Source organism: Tachypleus tridentatus, chromosome 8 (genome assembly GCF_004210375.1).
Source record: "Tachypleus tridentatus isolate NWPU-2018 chromosome 8, ASM421037v1, whole genome shotgun sequence".
NCBI lineage: Eukaryota > Metazoa > Arthropoda > Merostomata > Xiphosura > Limulidae > Tachypleus > Tachypleus tridentatus.
The window spans coordinates 49,708,769-49,734,503 of NC_134832.1; the positions used below are offsets into that span (position 1 = coordinate 49,708,769).

At 32.2% G+C, this 25,735-nt stretch overlaps 1 protein-coding gene across 1 annotated transcript in view; it reads left to right on the plus strand.

The window, feature by feature from the left end:
* Cubn (Cubilin) overlaps positions 1-25,735 on the plus strand; it is a 134,242-nt gene that overhangs the window by 67,623 nt on the left and 40,884 nt on the right. Inside the window, exons 33-47 of the mRNA XM_076448804.1 lie at positions 1,677-1,858; positions 2,235-2,397; positions 3,750-3,863; positions 6,943-7,173; positions 8,825-8,957; positions 9,866-10,065; positions 11,847-12,031; positions 13,293-13,497; positions 14,896-15,105; positions 15,250-15,411; positions 16,265-16,449; positions 18,174-18,317; positions 22,401-22,603; positions 22,944-23,134; positions 24,651-24,860. Coding sequence (XP_076304919.1) covers positions 1,677-1,858; positions 2,235-2,397; positions 3,750-3,863; positions 6,943-7,173; positions 8,825-8,957; positions 9,866-10,065; positions 11,847-12,031; positions 13,293-13,497; positions 14,896-15,105; positions 15,250-15,411; positions 16,265-16,449; positions 18,174-18,317; positions 22,401-22,603; positions 22,944-23,134; positions 24,651-24,860 — 2,718 coding nt within the window. The remainder of the gene's footprint in view (positions 1-1,676; positions 1,859-2,234; positions 2,398-3,749; positions 3,864-6,942; positions 7,174-8,824; positions 8,958-9,865; positions 10,066-11,846; positions 12,032-13,292; positions 13,498-14,895; positions 15,106-15,249; positions 15,412-16,264; positions 16,450-18,173; positions 18,318-22,400; positions 22,604-22,943; positions 23,135-24,650; positions 24,861-25,735) is intronic.

Consider the following 25,735-nt stretch of genomic DNA (forward strand, 5'->3'; position numbering starts at 1 on the left):
TTTTTGCTCTGTATAGAAAAATATTTTGTACTGATCCACAAAACTGTCTCATAAATACTTATCCTTAAGTATTGTACACATGTTTTTACTACTTTGTTTGTATTAGAGTAATAATACGCTTGAAATCTATGACAGTAATACACCTCTATTTGTGTTCTGTCTGAGAATTTATTTTGTATATACTGTGATGTATACATTTTATCTAATAAACAACTCTCTCTCAATGTCTAATTAGTAAACTTGGGGGCTTATAATGCTTAAATATCTGGATTAGATCTTACAGCCCATCATGCGGTTTTGCGTTTAATGAAAGACAGTATAATAAACAGTTTGTTGTTTCTTCCTCGTAAAATACATATTTTAAATAACAATCTGTAATGTGCAGAACTGTACAAAAAAGTTTGGGAAAGAAGTAATTGTGTTTTCTCATGTTAAGATAATATTTTTTTCATAAAATGTTTTTTGTTGAAACCTTTGTTTAAAAGTATTTTCGAGATAAGAATAGAATGGCCCTGAGATATTAGAACTTCTTTATAAAGGGAAGATATGTTTTTAGTTTGTTAGCCAGTAAGATAGACAGAAAAAATAATGTTATCTTAAAAGTCATTTAGAAACATAGCATAATTTTTATATAATGTAGCTGTTTTGTATTGTTTTATTTTTATTGAAAAGTGAAGGTGTAACAGGTACAAAAAATAATAATAATAGTTTTGTTTTATATTTAGAAATCCATTTTTTATAACATAAAAGAGAGAGCACATACAAATGTGATATGATGAAATTTTGTGTAGATGATAGAAATGAAGTCTAGGATTCATAAGTATAAAAATTTCAATAATTGTCAGTTTGATTGTTGATTAAAAACAGCTGTCATAAAATTAATTTTTTCATAACTATAACCCTATGCAGGTGAAAGCTTATAGTTAAAATTATTTGAGTAAAGGAAAGAAACTATAATTGGTGAACATAAAAGTTAGAAAGAAATACTCAGTGTATTTAGATTTGAAATAAAGCTGTTAGATGATGAAACTTTGTAAAATGGATGGCAACTTTCTGTTGTGGAGACACAAGTGTAGAGGACGGCTTTTTGAAAGTCTTCCATCTTTTGTCTTCAGGCTGAAGACGTGTCTCAACAACAGGCAGTTGCTGCCCATTCTACAAAGGTTCATCATGAATACTCTGCCTAAACAATCTATCAAATAAAAGCTGTTTTATTTCATAGCGTGAACAAATAAATTGTTCTAGCTACAATTCAGGTGTAAGTGATAATTTGTGGAGAGTATCCAATAGCACCGTAGATAACTATCCTATAGCACCGTAGATAACTATCCGATAGCACCGTAGATAACTATCCTATGGCACCGTAGATAACTATCCTATGGCACCGTAGATAACTATCCTATGGCACCGTATTACCTACAGTAGTGTAATCCTGCAACAAATGCTTCTTTCTTGGTTAATATAAAACTAGTTTCCAGATGCCATATCATAAATTGTGTATACATTCACATTGCTTTATTTGTAAGTTTTAAACTAGTGTTGGTATATGCAGGAGCTAAATTATTTTAATTGGAAATTACAACCGTTTATAATTGTAAACAGTGTGTGTTAACTTACTTAATCAATTGATTTAGACCAATACAGTAATGTATGCTTGGGTATTCATATTTTGCCAGGCTGTGGTGGATATTATACATCATCCACTGGACTTATTCTTTCGCCCAACTATCCTCAAAACTATCCGACAAATAGTTATTGTACTTGGACCCTCCAAGCTATTGGTGCTCATCTGATGGAATTGAACTTCTTAGATTTTGAGATGCCAGTTAGCTCAAACTGCTCTGAAAGTTATGTAGCAGTGAGTTACTTTGACTTTATAATGTATTATAATAATATGAATAAGGCCTTTGTGTGTTTAATCTTAGGTTCGCCACATTAATATTTATAATTTGAGTGTGATTCTGTTGAATTAGCTGAAACTGGAGAGATGGTAGGATTGGACAAAAAGTTTGTTTTAATCGAGTATTTCAGAACATATGTTTTTATGTTATGTTTCATCTTCACAGGAGCATAAAGGCTGCAGTAATGTTAATCTCTCATGTGCTCTGCTGAACATATTTAATCTTCAAATGTGAATTATTTTCAATAAATTTTTTATTGCAAATGTTCAGAATAGAAGTTTTACAAAAACCAACACAAAATACTAGATGAGATGATTTTGTTTTTAAACATAGGTGCATGATGGAAATACTAGAAATTATCCCTTGCTTGTTAAACATTGTGGAAACAGTTTTCTACCTCTTCAAAACTTGACAAGTACTGACAGAGCATTGTATGTCGTAATGAAGTCTGAAGGTGAGAGGACGGGAAGAGGATTCAAAGCTAGGTATAACACAAGTGAGTACTTTAATGAACTTCTTGGACACAGTTACAACAGAAATAAATGTTTTATATTTCACTGCGTGAAACTGTCAGACATAGTACCATATTTCGATATACTTGTGAATCATGTTGTAATTTATGTGTTTGTAAGCTCGGTAATTATTAAAAATTTACATCTCAGAATATGTTAAAGCTAGCAGATTCACAAGTTGTACATAAGACTGTTTATATCTCTAGAGATCCTTATTTTGTGGTGCATTGCTGTAGAATTAAAATGTGACTATTATATTGTAGTAAGTTTGTTAAATGTTATTATTCTATGATACTCAAAACATGACCTTTCAATATTTTTTGATTTCCTTTTCTACAACTCAACGTATATAGAACCTCTGTAAGCCTTATTTATTAATTGCAAACCCTTATGTTTTCATATATTTAAATACAATCTTGTTCCAGAGCAGGATGTGACTAGTTCAGGAACGTGGTTGTTTTGTGTGACTAGTTCAGGAACGTGGTTGTTTTGTGTGACTAGTTCAGGAACGTGGTTGTTTTGTGTGACTAGTTCAGGAACGTGGTTGTTTTGTGTGACTAGTTCAGGAACGTGGTTGTTTTGTGTGTGTAGTTCAGGAACGTGGTTGTTTTGTGTGTGTAGTTCAGGAACGTGGTTGCTTTGTGTGTGTAGTTCAGGAACGTGGTTGCTTTTGTGTGTGTAGTTCAGGAACGTGGTTGCTTTGTGTGACTAGTTCAGGAACGTGGTTGCTTTGTGTGACTAGTTCAGGAACGTGGTTGCTTTTTGTGTATGTGTGTGTAAGAAGTGTTCTTTGATGCCACTGAATGCATTAATAAAACATTATTAATAATATTATGACTCTGAGTTATATATAAGTTATATCTATGATTATTTTTATGGTTTTATTCATAGTTGTATTAAGAAATATATTTGAACTATGATCACATATTTTTGTTTTTTATTTTTAATTACTTCCACGTTTTCAGCTCTACCTAAGTATAAAAAAAAATTTATTCTGTGACTGGAACCAGTGCCTTTTGTCAGAAATAATAGTAATTATTGTAGTTAGGAGAAAGTGCTGTATAAAATAATTTTATAGCAAATAGAAGAGAAAATTTGAGGTTTATTATAAATAAATTTAAGTATATTTTTATTTTATCAAATTATTACTTCTTATAATGACCTAGATTTTCATAATTCACTTCCTTATATTTTTTTTCTGAATAAATTATTTAAGTTTTTAAATGAGTTTGTCATATAACAGGTAATACATTTGAAAGTTGACAGTTCAGATATGGTGTTCTTTAAAAGATGTATCTGATTATTTAACAAGTAACAACAAAATCTGAATTCCTAGCTTGTGGAGCTCGAATTAATGTTGACAGAGATGGAGAAATAACATCACCAAAGTATCCACATTTTACAACCAGTGTTGACAGCTGTAACTGGATTCTGTCTACATCTGATCCTGGTAGGTTTAGTATTTAGAAGGATTATGAAACAAATATCTTAATTCATCCACATTTGTTTTGGTAAACCACTTAATTTGTAAAGTGTTATGATTTTAAGAGTGTTTAATATGATTGCAGTATTTTAGTATAAGAAGTTTTCAAGCCTTGTTTTGTTGAACATTTTTGGTGTCTTTTACAAATTTTGAACTTGTGTTAGGAGATTCCTGTAATGAAAACAATTGTTACTGAACATGTACTGTAATTCAAAATGAACTATTAACAGATTGTTTTCCTTTAAGGTATGCTGTGAAAAAAATATAACAGTAAAAGTTATTTGCTGGCAAAAAACATGGGTAACTGTTTATAAATTAAAGCAAGCCCACTAGTCTCTACAATAAGTTATAGTTACAGACACTCTAGTAGAATAGTAGTTATCCATTTATATATAGTTAGTATTTTTGACAAGTTAAGTAGCTCATTCTCTTTGAAGCTTATTTATAATTATAATAATTATAGAAATATTACAGTCTATTGTAATTAATAAACTACAGGTTGTGCTGTGCCACACCTCAAATAGTGCATTGTAATTAATGAACTACAGGTTGTGCTGTGCCACACCTCAAATAGTGCATTGTAATTAATGAACTACAGGTTGTGCTGTGCTACACCTCAAATAGTGCATTGTAATTAATGAACTACAGGTTGTGCTGTGCCACACCTCAAATAGTGCATTGTAATTAATAAACTACAGGTTGTGCTGTGCCACACCTCAAATAGTGCATTGTAATTAATGAACTACAGGTTGTGCTGTGCTACACCTCAAATAGTGCATTGCATTGAACTACAGGTTTAATGCTACACTCAAATAGTGCATTGTAATTAATGAACTACAGGTTGTGCTGTGCTACACCTCAAATAGTGCATTGTAATTAATGAACTACAGGTTGTGCTGTGCTACACCTCAAATAGTGCATTGTAATTAATGAACTACAGGTTGTGCTGTGCTACACCTCAAATAGTGCATTGTAATTAATGAACTACAGGTTGTGCTGTGCTACACCTCAAATAGTGCATTGTAGTTAATGAACTACAGGTTGTGCTGTGCCACACCTCAAATAGTGCATTGTAATTAATAAACTACAGGTTGTGCTGTGCTACACCTCAAATAGTGCATTGTAATTAATGAACTACAGGTTGTGCTGTGCCACACCTCAAATAGTGCATTGTAATTAATGAACTACAGGTTGTGCTGTGCCACACCTCAAATAGTGCATATCTGGTTCATTACCATACCACTTATCTACTTATCTTTAGTTATGTAACGGACACTTGTGTTTCAGCTGTGATTCCATGAAAATGTGCTAGACATTTAACGAAGTATCTCGTAAAGAACACTTTGGAATTAGTTAGTGATTAGTAGCATAAGATTCATTCCTGCATTTGGTTAAATCTAAAGAGACAAAACTATTAAAAATTTCATTAAGTAAGTCAAGGTTTTAATTGTTTTGGACATCCTTTTTCATTATTGTAGTTTTTGTTGTGTTTTTTGTAATGTGATCAGATGAAATGGTATTTATAAAATGCAATTTTTCATAGAATGAAACCTTTTCTGTTCTGAAGAATTTTGTGACACAAGATCATTAAAGTGTTCAGTTAGTTTTGTAAAAGTGTATTAGTTGTCATTGTTAAAGGTGGCATTACCGCTTGTCAACCCATGACGTCAGAAGGAGACATTACCGCTTGTCAACCCATGGACGCCAGAAGGAATACCGCTTGTCAACCCATGACGTCAGAAGGAGACATTACCGCTTGTCAACCCATGACGTCAGAAGGTGGCATTACCGCTTGTCAACCCATGACGTCAGAAGGTGGCATTACCGCTTGTCAACCCATGACGTCAGAAGGAGACATTACCGCTTGTCAGCCCATGACGTCAGAAGGAGACATTACCGCTTGTCAGCCCATGACGTCAGAAGGAGACATTACCGCTTGTCAACCCATGACGCCAGAAGGTGGCATTACCGCTATGTCAACCCATGACGCCAGAAGGAGACATTACCGCTTGTCAACCCATGACGTCAGAAGGTGGCATTACCGCTTGTCAACCCATGACGTCAGAAGGAGACATTACCGCTTGTCAGCCCATGACGTCAGAAGGAGACATTACCGCTTGTCAGCCCATGACGTCAGAAGGAGACATTACCGCTTGTCAACCCATGACGTCAGAAGGTGGCATTACCGCTTGTCAACCCATGACGTCAGAAGGAGACATTACCGCTTGTCAACCCATGACGTCAGAAGGTGGCATTACCGCTTGTCAACCCATGACGTCAGAAGGAGACATTACCGCTTGTCAACCCATGACGTCAGAAGGTGGCATTACCGCTTGTCAACCCATGACGTCAGAAGGTGGCATTACCGCTTGTCAACCCATGACGTCAGAAGGAGACATTACCGCTTGTCAACCCATGACGTCAGAAGGAGACATTACCGCTTGTCAACCCATGACGTCGGAAGGAGACATTACCATTTTAGTGTTGCATCACTCTTTTTTGGATTTAAAAATTTATATATTCCTTGTTGTAAAACATAAAATTACAGTTTCAAAGCACTTTCAGTACTCAGCCATGATAAACAGTATCATTGTTCTATTCTTATACCAAATCTTGAAGATGAGAAACTGGGTAATTGTGCAGTCATTTTTCATGAGCATGAAAAAGGCTGTCTTAGTCCACGGAAGAAATTAATTTATTTTAAGCCAAAGTGATTGCTGTTTGTACTCTATAGTTTTGTGTAAATTGTATAATAAATCTAAGAATTGTCCAATTCAATATTAAGACTTATCATTGTCTTAAAAGTTAAGTCATACTGATTCCTCCTTTTAATAGTTCTTAGTTTTTGAGTTATTTAAGTGAATATACTGAGAAGTTCTAACATGTCATGTTAAAAATGAAATTCAAACGTGTAGTTTAATGTTAGATATAAAGTTTGTTTTACCAGTATTTCTGTTGGACAATTTTGGTGACAGAATGGGTATTGATAATATGAATTGAAATCAATTATTAGTCAAGGTATTAAAATGTTTGTATTTGAAAATAGGTGGCCATGTCACCCTAACATTTACCAACATAATGTCCCCCGAGGATTCCAACTGTAGTCATGTATACATAGATGTCAGAGAGGGTGAGAAAACTGATGGTCCTCCTGTTTCTGGATCACCTTTTTGTGGAAGAAGAATTCCTCCTGCAATTACTTCACAAGGAAACAGCTTGCACGTCTTGGTCAACGGATACGCTCTCTTCCATGCTACTTATTCGTCGTCTATTTCATGTAAGACATACAAGATGGCATTGTTCCCCCAAAAAAAAAAACACATTTGTATATGCAGAAAATATAAATTATCTGAATTTTCCACTAAAAGTTTTAAAGCTTCCCACGTGTTCAAGGTTCATATATGGAGGGCTGTTACTGGTGATGTTTTTAATTATGAACGCACTGGGGGGCATAAAATGAAACTCTTCAGTTCATGCTCTGAAGATTTTTGTGGTATGAATATTCTTCTTTGTATATTAATCTGTTACTCAACAAGTTGAAACAGCCTTGATTATTGGTTTATGGACAACCAGCATGTATTAGTAATATTCTACCTCCCTGCCTTCCTCTTGTGGCATCTGTACTGTTACATGTTTACTCTTTCCTAATTCACTAACCAGGAAACTCTTGATTCATTTCACTTCCTTCCAATTTCTTTTTGCTTATTACTAATCATACCAACTTTGTCTAAATCTTTTTTAATTAGCGATTTTTACTTTTGACCTGTCCCCTGCTGGTACAGCGGTAAGTCTACAGATTTACAATGCTAAAATCAGGGGTTTGATTCCTGTCAATGGACTCAGCAGATAGCCTTATGTGGCTTTGTTATAAAAAAAACAACAACATACAAACACACTTTTGCCCAAGAAATTGAAAGTATCATTTTAGATCCTTGTATAACCCCTTGATAAAGTTTTTATGGCAAGTACTCACACTAACCTTCTCTTTGCCTTGTGTTTTTCTCGTTACTCTATTAAAAGAAGACTGTTTAATATTTTATACGCATATGCTTAAATTAATGCTATTGTATTTTTATTGACAGTGTCACAGCTCTGGAAATTTAATTTTTTAAGTTTTAGCTCGTTTTAAAGATTTTTAACAAAATATTTTTTTCATTATTATGTTCTTTCAAGGCTTTAAGAAAATTTGAGAGAAAATATTGACTACAGTACAGTTTTTTCGAACAGTTACCATAATCTAAGTTCTTGGGGATTATTTTTTTATGCCTAAATGATGTATAAATTACAGTACTCTTATTATTGTTTGAACTTATAAATGATTTTAGTCAGAAAAGACAGAGTAATATCACTGAATTTCAGCTCATAAAATGTTTATATTCATTTTTTTGTTGTCAAAGAATGAACAGCAATTACGTTTTTAATTTGTTGTCTTGTTTTTTTAGTGAATTTCTTATAATTCACTTGTTCTTGTACATTCTCCATAAAACATAAAAATATTTTCAATATTAACCATTTAACAACAGCAGAGTGTTTACAAAAATTGTTTTTGATCACTCACAACATAAACGAGGTCTCAACATGGCCACGTAGTTAAGACATTCGGCTCATAATCTGAGAATTGCAGGTTCATATCCCTTTTACATGAAACATGCTCAGCCTTTCAGCCATGGTGGTGTTATAATGCGACAGTCAATCCCACTATTCATTGGTGAAAAGTAGCCCAAGAGGTAGCAGTGTGTGACGATGACTAACTGCCTTCTTTCTAGTCTCACGTTACTAAATTAGGGATGGCTAGCGCAGATAGCCCTCATGTAGCTTTGCATAAAATTCAAAAAATCAAGCAAACACAATGTAAACCATTAAATAAATTAGTATAATACAGTAATAAATATACCTTTTCTCAATGCTTTTTATAATATACCTTGTAGCTTGTGGTGGAACACTAACAGCAGAAGCAGGGGACTTTAACAGTCCAGCATATCCCCTTAGCTATCCTTTGGATACTGAATGTGTTTGGACCATTGTGGCTGCACCTGGAAATAAGGTGGACTTGACCTTTAGGTTTGTGGTAGATTCTCTAATCATTGTTGTAAAATAAAAGTCCTTGTTTTCTTAAATAATAGAAGGGATTTTTATGTGACCAATGCCTGCGAATTTTATGCTGTGACCTACTGTGGTAGAAGCATAATCCTTCTATTATTTTGTGTTAATGTGGATTTATTTCTGTGAAAATCAAAGTCTAAATTAAGTTCTTGTTTTTCATAACAGTGGCCAATATTAGTAATTTATGTCTCGTATAATATCACAGTAAGGTTTATTATAATTTACCTCACACCATTTTTTCTATTGGCCCAAAGTGAGTTTTCAATAAGACGGGCTTTAGTTTTCATTGTTATAACATAACTATCAGTTCATTAAGAGGTTTCTGTTGGATAATTAAGTTGCATAAGAAATCCTTTACAAAAATTTCACTGTTTAGGCTTCTTACAATCTGCCACAAGTAACAAATTAACATATTTTAATGATGGCTGTAAGCTACTTTTATATCTCAAATTTATTGCAAAAATTACAGAAATCAATAGCCTCAAAGACTTGATTAGTCTTTCTATCTTCAACTGTCAGATCTTATTAGTGCCAAAAAACTAATTATGTGTTCGTCGTTGCTTATAACAGATATCTTTGGTACATTTTATGTCTTAAGGTAAGATATAAATGTACATTAATCAAAGATGTTAACTTTATGTACACATAGTAAGAAAAATCAGGTTAAGACTCGGTAACTGCTAGAAATTTGAAAACAGGCATTTGTACCTGTATTTAAGAAAATGTTAAGAGTTACTTAAAATAAAGAAAAAGAATTAGAATTGACCTTGAAAAATGGGGCAGGAAATATGAGAGAATCCAGAGAACGTTTTTTTAAACTAAAACGTATTTTTGTTGGAGATTTTACTGTCTATTTCTTTTTAAAGGATGTTTGATTTAGAAGAAAGTGATTATTGCAACATGGATTACTTAGAAGTGAGAGAATCGGGACTTCATGGACGATACGTCGGTCGCTACTGTGGAAATCAAATCCCAGGAAATGTGACAGTAGCTGATAAGTTATGGATTAAGTTTCGTTCTGACTCGCAAGGAACCCATCCTGGATTTATGGCATCCTATGCTTTAGGTAGTTTTTGTTTTCGAAGTGACAATACAGGCTATAAAAGAGAGCTACAAATATATATATATTAAAAAAATAGGGCTTTAAAAATTTGTTGACCTTCTGACATATTAGTTAAAATAATTACAGAAATATTTGAAACCTAAGTTACTTATTAATGCTTACAGAACTTGACTAATGCTGTTTTTGTCATTCAGGGCATGATATAAAAATATAATATGAGACTACAGTGAAAATATCTTTTAGCTAATGTTATTTGATCATTCTTTCTAAAATATTTCTAGAAAAGATATCTGTTCTAAAACTTTAAATATATGTGTATGTTTCTCATAATAAAATTAAACTTCTTTGTAATTGTCTTGTAGTTAACACCTTCTATGTCAGGCTTTTTAGAAAATGAACTGAAAAAGTCATCTTATATATTAATTATACAAAAGCTCTTTTATGATCTGCTATATTTCTACACAAAATATGCTATGTAGATAAGTGTTATTCATCTTGATTTATATGTGATATGTAATGCTGTAATGAAACAAAAATGAAAAATAGGAATGCTTTTCTGCAGTATTTTTTAGGTACAGAATAAATCTGATATAGATTAGCATTAATATTATTTCCAGTGCCATCTAGTGAGAAGTAGTTGTAATACATGATAACATGTGAATACATTTCAGGGAAATAATACAAATTATGAGAAGTGATTGTTTGCCAGACTTAACTTGGGTAGTTATTTTTTGAAACATGATTATCTTGAGTAGATTGTTGAGGAGATTACAGGATGTTGATAAACCATAAGAAATTTTGTACATTATTGATAAAAAAAATTAAATTTTGATACAAATTAAATAACTCTTTTGCCTATTACTATTTATGAAATTAAAAAAAAAACTATTTATTTGACTATTCATTTGTTAAGATAAATCAATGAAAATTTTAGGATTAACAACAAACTATATGATGACTCTTTTGGTGTGAATCAGACCATAGATCTCAATAACCTTACTGCTTAAATGTAGTTATCTGTATGCTCATGAGCTAAAGATATGTAGGGTCAGTTCACTGGCTTTATATTGTGAAATGAATGTTCATTATAATTCCATGTTTATTACATGTATCAACACAAATTGTAGGAAGCTTTGAGTAAAATGTGCATGTGTAATGTGTACAAAATATCAGATGTATTACAAAAATATTTGTGTAGAAGGTATGTCTGTGAATTCATGATGGTGGCCCAATTCAAACTCTGATAACTCAGAATGAAAGTCAACGTTCGGGTGACAAATAATATTACTTTTGTCTAGTGTATAGTTTGAATATTGCTTTTCCATAATCTTTAGAATCTCTGAAATGTATATTTACAGTTTTTTCAGTATTTTTGTGTATTGTATCTGTCATTTGTTCTTCACAACAATACACTATTGCCAAATAAACAATGTAGGGTAAAATGAATAATTGATAACTCTGGCATTAAATACGTAATATAATGTCATGCTGAATGACTCTTTGTACAAGATCATGCATAATGTGTGCACTTTGACACCTCCATGTTCATATAGGGTTAATGACATATGTTCGTTCAAAATGATTTTTTTACCCTATTTAAAATAAACTATCAGAACACTCTCATTTATTTCACAAATGAAAATTCGGAAAGTTTAGCTTTAAACGTCTAAAGTTGAATTAAGTATAAATTTTACGATTCCGCAACATTTACTGAGTTCAGTTTTACATTTTCTCTTTGTTTTATGTGGTTTTGGGTTGATAACACTTCTTGTTTGGTTCCACAGTACATGGCGTAGAACTAGAAGGAACTTACGGAGTGATAGCATCACCGGGTTACCCCAGAGATTTTGTTTTTACTGATGAGTTTACATGGACAGTCATTGTCCCCAGTGACATGTACGTAAGAGTTGCCTTTATGGAAATTGATCTGAGTGAAAAATACAATGAAATCTGTGAGAGCTATGTTCAGGTAAGTTGATGTTCTTTACATCACAGTAACCAGTTATTGAATGGCATTATCTGGTTATTCATGTGGTTATTAGTGTTTTAAACAAACAAAGTCAACTTTAACAACACAGTTTACTATTTTTTGTATTTATTATATGCATGCTTTTATCCTTGAACAGTTTCATATAGGTGTTTAGAAAGATGTATTTCATCTCTTAGTAGTAGTACCATTATTTTCCAGATATTTGAACAAGGAAGTTTTTAAATATGTAAAAGAAAAAACAAGTAAATTTTTAATATAATTTTCAGATACTTGTTGCAATCTAGTTGCAAATTAATGCAATTACGCTATAGTCTATGCATGATTTACGTTAAGTATTTATTTCAACCTTTTTATGAAGGTAGCATTTAAAAACTAAAACTTTTAATCTATAACATAGACATTGTTTAACTTGTTGACTGCCAAGTATTTCAGCTGCTACAATACAACTCTAATGCTTCTTTATTTTGTAACTTTTTCGTGACGCCATTTTGGATCGAAAGTGAAAAAATTTGTAAGTAGGTCAAATGCATGTATGGTTTTGACATCTAGCGTTGAAATTAGGTATTATTGAGAACGAATTAACTCATCCGTGGCACCGTGTTACCGATTGGCTTGGACGAGTTATCTTGTCTACGGCAATGAACAGGTTAATGTTTACTAGTGAAACATAAAAGAATTTGGTATATATCTTTTCAGATCTGTGAGAACAGATGTATTTTTTATTCAATTCACACTATTGAAATTCTAGTTAAAATCAGTAATGCTGCTTAAATCTCCAGTTACAAATAAAGCATTTACCTTCATATCGAAATTGACCTTTCTTAGAAACATCATTATTGAAAGAAAATGTAAACATTATTGTTTTTGTAAGTACTGCTTGTACTTCTGAGAAGTGTAATAATCCACTTGGTATAGTATATTAAATTATATTAGAAAGGCAAAGTTTGACATGTGCAAGAAAAGGTTAACAGTATTTACATTTACTGAAAGTCTGAGCTCTGATAAAATAGTAATTCTATGTACTTATTGTTACAATAGTTACAGAAGTAGTTATGATGTCATACAACCATCAGTGATTCAATGTGTTGTAATAGGAGGTAAGTACACAATGCAGTATGAAGTAATCTAAAATGAAACTGAGATTCAGTAATAAACTATAGGAAACAAGTTTACAAAATGCTTGATTGAAATGTGTCTTTCAATAGTGAATCTTAATTTCGTAGAATCTCTTTGTGTACAGATAATTGACGGCATCGATGAATCGGCTCCGGAGCTTGCAAAAGTATGTGGTCGATCTGTTCCAACTCCAGTCGTGTCACATACCAACCAGATCCTTATTTACTATAGATCTAAGAGTTTTCATCACGGCAAATGGAAGTTAGAGTGGAGAGCTGTCAATGAGACAAGCTATTCCACAGAAGCTCCACCATCTGAGACTGGTACAGGTTGGTTAAGTCTTAAGCCTTTTTTGGTCACAGTTTTTTACTTCCAAGGTTTACTTTCTTTCTGGTTCTGTTATTTCCATTGATGATAAGTTGCAAGAAATTTAAAATAAAAATAAGACAAGAATATTACTAATTTGTAAACCTAAACTGCACCACCTAAACTGGTGGTAGATTTTTTACACAGTAATAAAAAGTTTCATGTTAAGTGTCATTGCTTATTAATAAGTGTTTAATTTTTGTTAATTCATGTTTTTTATTTGCCTAGTTATGTGTCAGATATATAATAAATTGGAAACTTTAAAACATTAAAACAACGTTTGCAGTGATTATATGTATAACAACTATGACCTGTTTAATTTGAAATGTGTTTGTTCAAAAAATATTTTAAATAACTTTATTATGAGGGTATCAAGTAATTTTGAAAACCTTTCATTAAAGTAACAATTTTCAGATAACAGAAATTATGAGGAATTGTTATAATCTTTGTTACTTTGTTGACAGCAGTGAGTGTGGAATGTATTTTTGACTTTATACATGAAGTGTATTACAGTTAAATTTAATTAGCATTGAAAATAAAAACCAAAATTATTTATCAAATATTCAAATGTCCAAAAAAAAACACACATTAGGCTTGGTATGGCCAGGTGGTTTTGACATTTGACTTGTGACCTGAGGGTGGTGTGTTTGAATCACTGTAGCAACAAACATGCTTGCCCATTTAGCTGTGACAACATTATAATGTAACAATTAATCCCACTATTCATTGGTAAAAGAGTAGCCCAACAGTTGGCATTGGAGGGTGATAAGTAGCTACGTTTCTTCTAGCCTGACACTGCTAAATTAGGGACAACTAGCACAGATGATCCTGGTGTAGCTTTGTGTAATATTATAAACAAACAAACATTAGTAGAAGTAATAAATCACTAATTCAACTACAGTTATTTATTATTGTACAATATCCTTATTTTTGCAGTAATGAATAGCTGTGATTTTAAGTGATGTATTACTTTCATTAATTAAATACAATAAGATATGTGAGTAGTCCGGTTATTCAACTAACAAGTTGTATAACTTTAATTAAATACAAGTAAGTGTAGTCTAAGAAAAAACAACTAATGATTAAAATAAAACTGAGTTATTTAATCCAGAATTATATGTCAGCTTGTTTACAAAGGTATTAATGTATACTATAATGACTGTTCAATATTGATTTCTTTTTTGTAAAACGTTTTTCAACATTAAAAAAAGTTTCCGTCTCTTTATTAAGGTGTGAGAGATATGCACCTGTTTTGTGTCTTGGAGATGCTTGAGAAACTTTAATGTTGAATATTTTATAATCTTCGTTTCATAGATAAAGAGATTGTTTTAGACATTTTGATTTTCTTATTATTTGCACAGGAAATACATGCTTTGAAGACTTGTTCATAAACGCTACTTCAAGAAAAATGATTAATTCTCCTGGATACCCAAGTGGATACGAAGATAATCTTAATTGTACCTGGATTATTCGTACTAAGCCACATCGCCACATACAAATTCGTTTCATAGATCTACATTTGGAGGGCTCCATGGGAACCTGCAATTATGACTATCTAGAACTCTATGATAGTAAGTGCATCTGCATTAGTTACCTTCTTTCAGTAATATGAATTAATTATTTGTTCATTACATTGTGTAACTTTTCATCTTTGAGAATTCTGTTTGCCTAATTCAGTTTTAAATTAAAACCATGTGTATCTCGGATCATTACAGCCCAAAACTCAGTCACTGATGCACTGTGGAACCCCATGGCACGGTTGTGTGGCAGACCTGAACTGAATATTGTGTACGAGTCAAGTTCAAATATGATGCGACTACAGTTTGTGACTGACAGTTCTGTTAATGGTACAGGTTTTTCTGTTAATGTTTATTCAGGTAAGTTTTACAGTTTGGTTATATTAGCTGTTAGCTACTTGTACTGCCCACAGTAAAAAGTAACTGTTGAACATTTCAGTCGTGCAAGAGCCCCTCAACAATGACATGTGGTAAACCTGTACTTTTGTTATCTAAGTGACGTCACATTTCAAAATGTTTATTGTACAGTGATTATTTCCTGACAGTTTAGTGTAGAATATATTGTTTGCAAAGTAAAATTTGATATCAACATTATTACTCATGCCTGTTTTCCCATTGTTTCAAAAGTGAATGCGGAGCTTTGTTCACTTGCATAGCTTTCTAAATGCAGTGCGGAATGCAACTGCTGTTAATGGGAGGCATAAAAATGTGTTAACTTGAACAAACATCCTGGTATATAATATATGTGAGATGTGTTAACTTGACATTTATTTAAATTTTTTTGTAGACACTGAAACACTGAATAACTTGTATTGAATACGTGGTTCCCATATTAGAGACGTTTGTTTGATATGAATTCTATGTAAGATTATCAAATTTTCTTCCTTCAGTCCCTTGGGCTCGTAAGTTTCTTAAGTTCTATTTTGAATTTGTAGAAATGGAATTATTTATTATTCCACTTTTTTAGAATGTGATAATTAAACTTGTTTAGTCAAAGTGAGAATGTTCATTTATTCTAATTTAGATATCTGGCTTTTTTGTAAAAGTATAGTATTAATAACAAAAATATCTGCTTGTACTTAAGGATTGTAATGATTAGCCACCTTTTACTTCTTGCCTTTGTTACAACTGTGAAAGCCAGAATTAATTATAAATTTGTTACAGTTCTTTATTTGTATGTATCTGTTGTTTAACATTATGGTCATTTTTATAGATTGTGGTGGCTATTTTGAGGGTCAGAGTGGAGAAATTTCTTCAGAAGATGTATTATCACCATTAAATTACGTAAGCCGAAATTGCACGTGGATCCTGAAGGTACGGCCTGGCCGCTGGATCCGCCTGACATTTCAAGAGTTCAATATTCCGAGCGATGGTGTATGCAGCACCCAGTCTATTGTGGTAAGATGTTATATTAGTTTTATATTTTTAAAAACTTGTATATTTATTGTGGAATGCATTCAGATAAACAAAGTAAACATTTATCTGCATAACCAAGTGTTAGTAATAATATTACAGTTCCTCAAATTTCTTGTTGGATTGTATAATAAGTAATTGGGTCATTATGTTCTGCTTCCTTCATGAATTGCTGAATGTTTCAGGGTGGAAGTGCATTGAACTGGAACAAATACCCTCAAGTATATTGTGTTTGAACCTGTGGGAACATAAGAATTTTCTCCTTCTGTTGATAAGACTGTGGAAGTGTTTCTGTTGTTTGAAACAGATTTCAGAGCTATTGTTTGTATATCAATTGAATTAAACCTACATTTGCTTTCTGTAGCCTGAATAGATTCACCACTTGTAAATGTTAATGCAGGAAACTGACACCAGATAATGTGATTTTGCAAAGTGTACAGTTCCTTACTGTTCACCTGTTACAAAGGATAACTGATATGTTTGTTTCATTAGGCACACTTGAGTCTTCGTTAGTCAATTGTAGCACGATAGAGGATGATAAATTATCAAAGTTAGTTGCACTAACCTTATGATAATAGTGTACTTTACCAAGAAATAAACTGAACACTAACTTCAAGATTTCTGTTCTTGAAGAAAGTGAATTATAATATTTCTGATGTCAAATATACTCATTATACAAAATATTTAATATCAGTTAATTATAACTTGTCCAAAACAAACTCCCTTATTCATTGTTTCTTGAATTTGCTAGAATTTCAGAAATACATTTATGTTCTACATTAATTCCTTGTGACGTTTATGTAAGAATTATAAATAATTTATATTCAGGGATTCTATACAAAACAAATAATATAATATTTATTCATTAAAGTGTGTATATGTTCAAGACATATATGCGGATTGGGAGTCAAGCACCCATGCTAGGCCTACTTTGTTCTATTACTTTTTATATTTTGATTAAAAGATAATATATACATATATTTTATTCAAAACATCATTTGTTCTTCAACATTTATTATTGTACAACTGCAGTTAAACTACTGTATGTTAAGTTGTATAGAGGTGTTTGAATTTTTTAGTAAATCTCTAGCTTTATTCTAATGTACTTTCTTTGCTCTGTGTTTTACCACAAGTATTATTGTTAGTAACAGAATATGTTAAATCTGCTTAGTTTTCCTCACAACAGACTATGACACTGTTTTATCATGTATATACTTTGCAATACGTAGCAGAAATATATTGATTATATATTCTATTCTATGTATTTTCATTTCACTTTCTCTTTCGGTTTTTGTGAACCAGATATATGCTGCATGTAATTATTTATATGTGACGATCAAACTAGCAATAAATACCGTAAAGTGATTGTAATATTTTAAAGTAATGAATAAAATATTATTTGAATACCAAATTGTTTGAGTATTTATAAAATGAAATGCATAGTGTGGTGAGATATGTAGCAGAAACATACTGAAAACTAGCTTGGTTTAAAAGAGAGAATAATCATTTTCAGTTTGTTATAACTTATTTTGTTTTTGAGTAAACTTCTCAGGTGGTTGCCTGTTCCATGTCTGCTCAGGAATCAAATAATAACATTTATGGCCATGTCTTAAAATTTAATTATGAACCACCAGGAGTCTGTTACGATGGTTATTGTTTTTGCTTTACATGAATACAGTATCGTACGATTCTTCTTTTTTTTTCTACAGATCAGAAATGGTGGAAGTATGATCTCTCCTTTTCTTGGAGATGGCAAGTATTGTGGTCAGAATATTCCAAGTGTCCCAGATTCCTCTTCTAATGAAGTTTTTGTTCAGTATCGCAAAGAAGATTATGGACATCGTGCATCTCCAGTGAGTTTTATGTTTGTATAATTTGTGTTGAATTTTCTGTTCTTATGAAATTATTTAAAATCCTAAAGAATGAGTTCTTATGAATAATACAGTTGTTCTATTTTTACATAAGTATATTAATTTCAATAAAATGACTCAGTTAATTGAAATGTAGGTTCTGGGGGTAATGTGCTGTGTTACAACAAATGTCTAGTGTTTAACTAGATCTCGTAGACATATATTATTTAATATAGGCTTATAAATAAAGGGTAGTATTATAATTGAAATATTACCTTAATTATAACATGCTTTTAGTTATGTAATGACAAGACCCAGGCATGGTTAGGTTGTTAAAGCGCTCAACTAGCAATCCCAGGGTCACGAATTCAAATCCCCGTCACACCAAACATGCTCACCCTTTCAGCCATGGATGCATTATAATGTGATGGTCAATCCCACTATTTGTTGGTAAAAAAGTAGCCCAAGAGTTGGCAGTGGGTAGTGATGACTAGCTGCTGCCTTCCTTCTAGTCTTGCACTGCAAAATTAGGAATGGCTAGTGCAGATAGCCCCAGTGTAGCAAAATTTAAAACAAACTAAACCAATATAATGACAAACTACGGAAATTAAAACTGCAATTAGTAATTAACTAATGAGTAGAAGTTCTTTATAATAAAACAAACAAACAGAAATTAGATAAAGTTTTCCTCGTCCAGGTCATTTTAAACTAATTAAAGAACTAACTCTGACACTACATTCTTTAACCTAATGGTGTTTTCCACTACTTTTTCTGTAATTAAATAAGTAGGTACTAAAGATTTTTATCTCTAAAAGAACTTCTAGTGACTATACAAAACTATAAAGTTTAGGACTATAGGTCTTCAGATTTACTTCTGAACTTCCAGATAGGTTTGATGGCTAAGTTGTCATAGACAAAGTAGTCCCAGTGACTCTCTGTACAATACAGATACATTTGCTGGTTCTGGGCTACAGGAATACATGACTACGTAACACAAGGTCACCATTCAACTTTTAATATCCGTGTTTTAGCAATCTTAGGCCTGATGCAGAAAATAAAATGTAATATCTGTTTATACATGAAGAGATATAAATTGTAAAATCATGTAAAAAAAGACTTTAGCTCCTTTGTTTTCCAACATATGCAGTGAACGTTTGAAACAACATATTCACAGTACATGAAATTCATACTGTATTTTAAGTAAGAGTTATGACAGTATAATGTTATGTAAATCTTTCCATTTTGTTATGTTAAGTCTTCCATACAATGAGAGAATATAATCTTCAACATCATGGTAACACTTCACTGATACATGTTGAGTGAGTCATAGTCTGAGATGCGTGTCATTGTTTATAATTCATATATATTTGTACCAAGGACATATCATAAGAGTTCTGTTTAAATGAACATACTGATCAAATTTTAGGTCTGAGATAATTGTTACGGTATCAAATGCAGTGTCTTAACTATACAGAAAGAAGCCAGCAAGGAACTAGCATGTGGTATTGGTATATGATAGAATAAATCTACTTAATACTTCACAAATAGACCTTAAAATAAAAGTGTGTTTGATATTATATATTAAATTTTGTTGTCATGTCACAAAGCATAGAGGACCATCAATAAAGCAGTGAGTTTGTATAGGAATTTTACCTCGTGCTGGTTTGTCTCTTCAACAAATTACAGTAGACTTGAAATGCTCTCCTAACGCTGTCTAGTACACCCTATATTGTTAAGACAGAGACAGGTTACTTTGAATATAGGAAAGTAAGAGACAGAACACCAAACCTCAGTGATACTGATGTTAAGTATCTTTGTTTATATAGTCTTCAGGACAGAATGAAGACTGACATTGATCTCAAGTATGAGATAAACAACCATGTACAAGATGACAGAAAACTGTCTAGATGTACAGTATCAGGAATACTTAATGTAATATTTGGTCATGTAACAGTTTAGAAACCTTTACTTTAATCTACAAATGTTGTCAAGAAACGAATTTGCTAAAAAAATACAAAACTGGACTGTTGATGACTGGAAAAGAATGTTTATGGGTAGATAAGTCCAACTTTGAAGTATTTGGTTCAAAGTGGATATTGTACGTCTGATGGAAGAAAGGTGAAAGATACCTCATTGCATTGGTGAAGCAGGATAATGGTTTTGAGGTGTTTTCTGCTGAGACAGCAGGAGGTATTTGTAAAATAGATGGAATAATGGACCAGTACAAGTACCATCAGATACTGATCCATCATTGTATACCTTGTGATTTGCATATTACTGGTAAAAGATTCTACTACCAAGATAATAATGATCCCAAACACTCTTCTATATAGAAACTACTTAGCTACAACAGAAGCTGCTGGAGTCATTCAACTGATACAGTGGTCCCCACAGAGCCAAAGTTGACTAGATCTGAGATTGGATAGATCAAAAACTTAACAAATCCAGAGTTACTTCCAAATAAACTTTATAGGAGTGTGTTAGAGATATTTAGAGTAAAAATCCCAAAGGACACTTTGATTAAATATGTTGTAACGTTGTCTGAAAGACCGTCTACAGTTATTAAAGTAAAAGGTAGAAACACAAAATATTAACTGTTTGCTGAACTCAAGCATGTTCACTGAGTTTCTGTTGTACTAAATATGAAGATTAATATCAAGCATGTTCACTGAGTTTCTGTTGTACTAAATATGAAGATTAATATCAAGCATGTCCACTGAGTTTCTGTTGTACTAAATATGAAGATTAATATCAAGCATGTTCACTGAGTTTCTCTTGTACTAAATATGAAGATTAATATCAAGCGTGTTCACTGAGTTTCTCTTGTACTAAATATGAAGATTAATATCAAGCATGTTCACTGAGTTTCTCTTGTACTAAATATGATGATTAATATCAAGCATGTTCACTGAGTTTCTCTTGTACTAAATATGAAGATTAATATCAAGCGTGTTCACTGAGTTTCTCTTGTACTAAATATGATGATTAATATCAAGCATGTCCACTGAGTTTCTGTTGTTCTAAATATGAAGATTAATATCAAGCGTGTTCACTGAGTTTCTGTTGTACTAAATATGAAGATTAATATCAAGCATGTCCACTGAGTTTCTGTTGTACTAAATATGAAGATTAATATCAAGCATGTCCACTGAGTTTCTGTTGTACTAAATATGAAGATTAATATCAAGCATGTCCACTGAGTTTCTGTTGTACTAAATATGAAGATTAATATCAAGCATGTTCACTGAGTTTCTCTTGTACTAAATATGAAGATTAATATCAAGCGTGTTCACTGAGTTTCTCTTGTGCTAAATATGAAGATTAATATCAAGCGTGTTCACTGAGTTTCTCTTGTACTAAATATGAAGATTAATATCAAGCATGTTCACTGAGTTTCTCTTGTACTAAATATGATGATTAATATCAAGCATGTTCACTGAGTTTCTCTTGTACTAAATATGAAGATTAATATCAAGCGTGTTCACTGAGTTTCTCTTGTACTAAATATGATGATTAATATCAAGCATGTTCACTGAGTTTCTCTTGTACTAAATATGAAGATTAATATCAAGCATGTTCACTGAGTTTCTGTTGTACTAAATATGAAGATTAATATCAAGCATGTTCACTGAGTTTCTGTTGTACTAAATATGAAGATTAATATCAAGCATGTTCACTGAGTTTCTGTTGTACTAAATATGAAGATTAATATCAAGCATGTCCACTGAGTTTCTGTTGTACTAAATATGATGATTAATATCAAGCATGTTCACTGAGTTTCTGTTGTACTAAATATGAAGATTAATAATATTTTGATGGTTTACCTTCCATTATAAGTAAGACATTCATACTTTCAGGACATGACACTTGTTTGTCAAAAAAAAAAAAAAAAAAGAACTTTTGTATCAAAATATTCACAATACATGACATTCGTATTTCCAGTTCCTTTAATTTGTTTGTCAACAATAAACACAACTAATGAACATCTGAAACAAAGAAAGGTAATTGCCAGAAATATCTGTATATTACAGTGAATATATTAGTTTCAAAATCCTTGTATAAATGTTATTATTGAATGATTTTCAGATATTTCGTCTTTCATTTTCTGAAATGTCTATTGGCTGTGGTGGAAATATTTATCTCCAGAGGGATAGGAAAGAAGCTGAGTTCTCTTCACCAAATTACCCCAGTCCTCCTCCCCATGACATAGAGTGTGAGTGGGTTATTATGGCACCAGGAGATAATAGAATTCGTCTTGATTTTGAAAGTGATTTTCATATGGACAGAAAGTGAGTTCTTAATGAGTGTGTGTTAATAACCATAATTGAAAATGTTTCATTTTCCTGATTTGTTTTTAGAATATATTTTACTCATGTTTTTCATTGTGAAGTTTGTATTTCAAACATATTCAGAGAAGAGAAAGTTGCACAACTCTTAGGGTTTGTGGTTTGAGGTTCACTTTTTGGGATTTCTCTCTAATTCTTAGTTTATTTATTACTTTTACAGTGTAATATCATACTTTAAAAACAAGGTAGGCTGTATTTCAAAGAAATTTCAGAACAGGAGTTTCTGTTTTATGTTAATGATAGTTTTTATATATTTTCATCAATTTCTATATTTCTGTACCAGCTGTCACAGCGAATTTGGCAAAGAATTTGTTGAAGTAAGAGATGGTGGAACTATTTATTCAGAATCACTGGGGAAATTCTGTGGCAATATTCACCCAAGCAGCTTGTTCTCCACTGGAAATGTCATGTACGTGAGATTCATCACTGCTTCTGATGAACCTAAAGGAGGATTTAAAGCCAAAGCAGTCATCGGTGAGTCTTTCATTTTAGTTCTTGCCTCAAATGTTTAAATTAATCATTAAACTCGTCTTATTAAACCAAGAGTAATTTATAGGGGTGCGATGATTACGGACTTTTGTAACCGGTTAATCTTTGCCTCGTAACTGAACCATAACCGGTTAATAGTGTAATCGTCACAGCCCTAGGAATTTGCGCGTGACAGCTGCACCGAACGTTAACAAAAACTCTAAAGGCTTTCAACAACAACAACAACGAAAATTCAACCAAACAAAAAGGCAAGCAGTTCGTAAAATCGCGATAGGCAAACATACCAATGTCAAGGTCAAATAATGGAATATTTACACACAAATGTCGATAATCATATTGTTTTCCCTCGTTTATTTTTCTTGGAAAAAAATCTTAGATTAACCGGTTAGGAAATCTGTTACCGGTTAAGAGCAGTAACCGAATAGTAACCTGTTAATCGTGTAATCGTCACAGCCCTAGTGATTTATATACTGAGGTGACTTGGTTAATTTCTGGATATACTTATTTCTGAGAAAGCTCTCTTTTATGTGGTGTTGATGTTCAACATTGGTTCTTGATAAGATCTTAAAAGTTATGTTATTGAACAACTGTATCACATTCTTCTAGAGTATGTTTACAGTACACATTGATTTAGTTGTAGATATCAAGTTTGCATTTTTTCCACACAGATTAACAGTTTTTCTCTTAATAAACCCCTTATGGATAAGTGAATATATAAACTAAATTTGATGACTTTAATATGAAAATACAATTCTTCATCCTAAACTTTTCTCAATTGGGTGACAAGTAAGATTAAAGATTCTTTTCACTTGAAGATAATAGTAACATAACTTTCAAATACAAATTCAATGTGTCTTGAGTAAATGGTTGTAGACTTTAGAATCTTTGAGAGAGTTTGTGAGAAATCCTTACATTTGTCAATAGTTACATGTGTATTGGTTGAAGAGTATGACACCAAGTTTTACTGTAATCTTTGTAGTGATGGATGGAATTCAAATTAGTGATAGGCTTGAAAGAAATGTAACAAGAGATTATGTTATGGTTGCACTGAAGTAAAATTATTTTGAAGAAAAATTAAAGGTTTTAGAAATCAATACAATGATTATAGTTAAATGTAACATCCTATGTGTTAAACTAAATTAGTAATAAAAGCTGTGTGTCAGAAAAAATATACTTGCATAAAAAACACTAACTCTGGATCATTCTGAGGTAGAGGGACTGGATCTCTAAAATTGTGTTCGATTAAAAACAGAAAGTTATATCTTTTGAAAACAGATTACTTGTATTTGGTTTCTTTAATATTCAGCTGAAAATGCCTTAAGATTATTATATCTACTCAATAGTTAAAGGATTACAATGAAGGACATTATTATATTATGTTTTCTTAGACAAATACTGGGGTTGGATATCTAAAATAGTTAGTCACAACGTCCACTCTATTGAAACTCGTGAAGGTATTTCATGCATGCAAATACTTTTTTATTTATGAATTTTTTTACAGGTGAGTGTGGTGGCACTCTAAGAGAATCACGTGGAGTCATTACAAGCCCTCATTTTCCCAACAATTATGAGAACAATCAGCTTTGTGAGTGGTTGATCACACAGCGTCGAACTCGGCTGATAAACCTCTCGTTCCAGAACCTTGATCTACCTTCCAACCCTAACTGTTCTGCAACAGACTTTGTAGAAGTTCGAGATCAAAGTTCCACAGGTAAAAAGGAATGTGTTAGAACAACTGGCTAAAATTTTCCATAAAGAACCCCCCCTCCTTCTCCCTAGATATCTAATTTTTTACCCAAGGAGGATAGTTAGGTACCTGTTACTACATAAACTAAGTTTTACTTACTCATCATTAGCATGTAATTCATATACGTTTTTGTTGGCTTGAAGTACATACCTTATCAACAGTGTAGAAACATTGGTTCCTATCAGTCCACAGTATATCAACTAAAAACTTTAATACTAAACCTAATTCATTTCTTGACTGCTCACTGCAAAACGTATCTCTAATTCTTTAGAATAAATGGGTAGGTAAGTGACAAATATTATCTCTTTCAAGGTACTGAGGCTTTAGAATTAATATTTATCATTTTATTAAACAAGTAAAGAACGTTAAATTTTAAGACTTCGACTTTCTTAGATTGTTTTTCTAGAGCCTGAAATATATTTAATTATGGCACGTGTTTTTATGTGTATAAAGTACATTTAGTACACTGTCAGTTTTAAACCATTATTGGTCACACAACAGTATTAATGGTAGGCTATAACAAGGTAAATACAAAAATGGTATAGATGTTGTAGACATTATTTACTCAAACTGTAAGTCTCCATTTTGGCTCCATGCTGTTACTTAGAATTACATTTGGTGTGGTCAAAACAGGAATTTGCAGTTTGAATTGGCCCGGCATGGCCATGTGGGTTAAGGCGTTCGACTCGTAATCTGAGGGTCGTGGGTTCGAATCCCGGTCGCACCAAACATGCTTGCCTTTCAGCCATGGGGGCATTATAATGTGATGGTCAGTCCCACTTTTCGTTGGTAAAAGAGTAGCCCAAGAGTTGGCGGTGGGTGGTGATGACTAGCTGCCT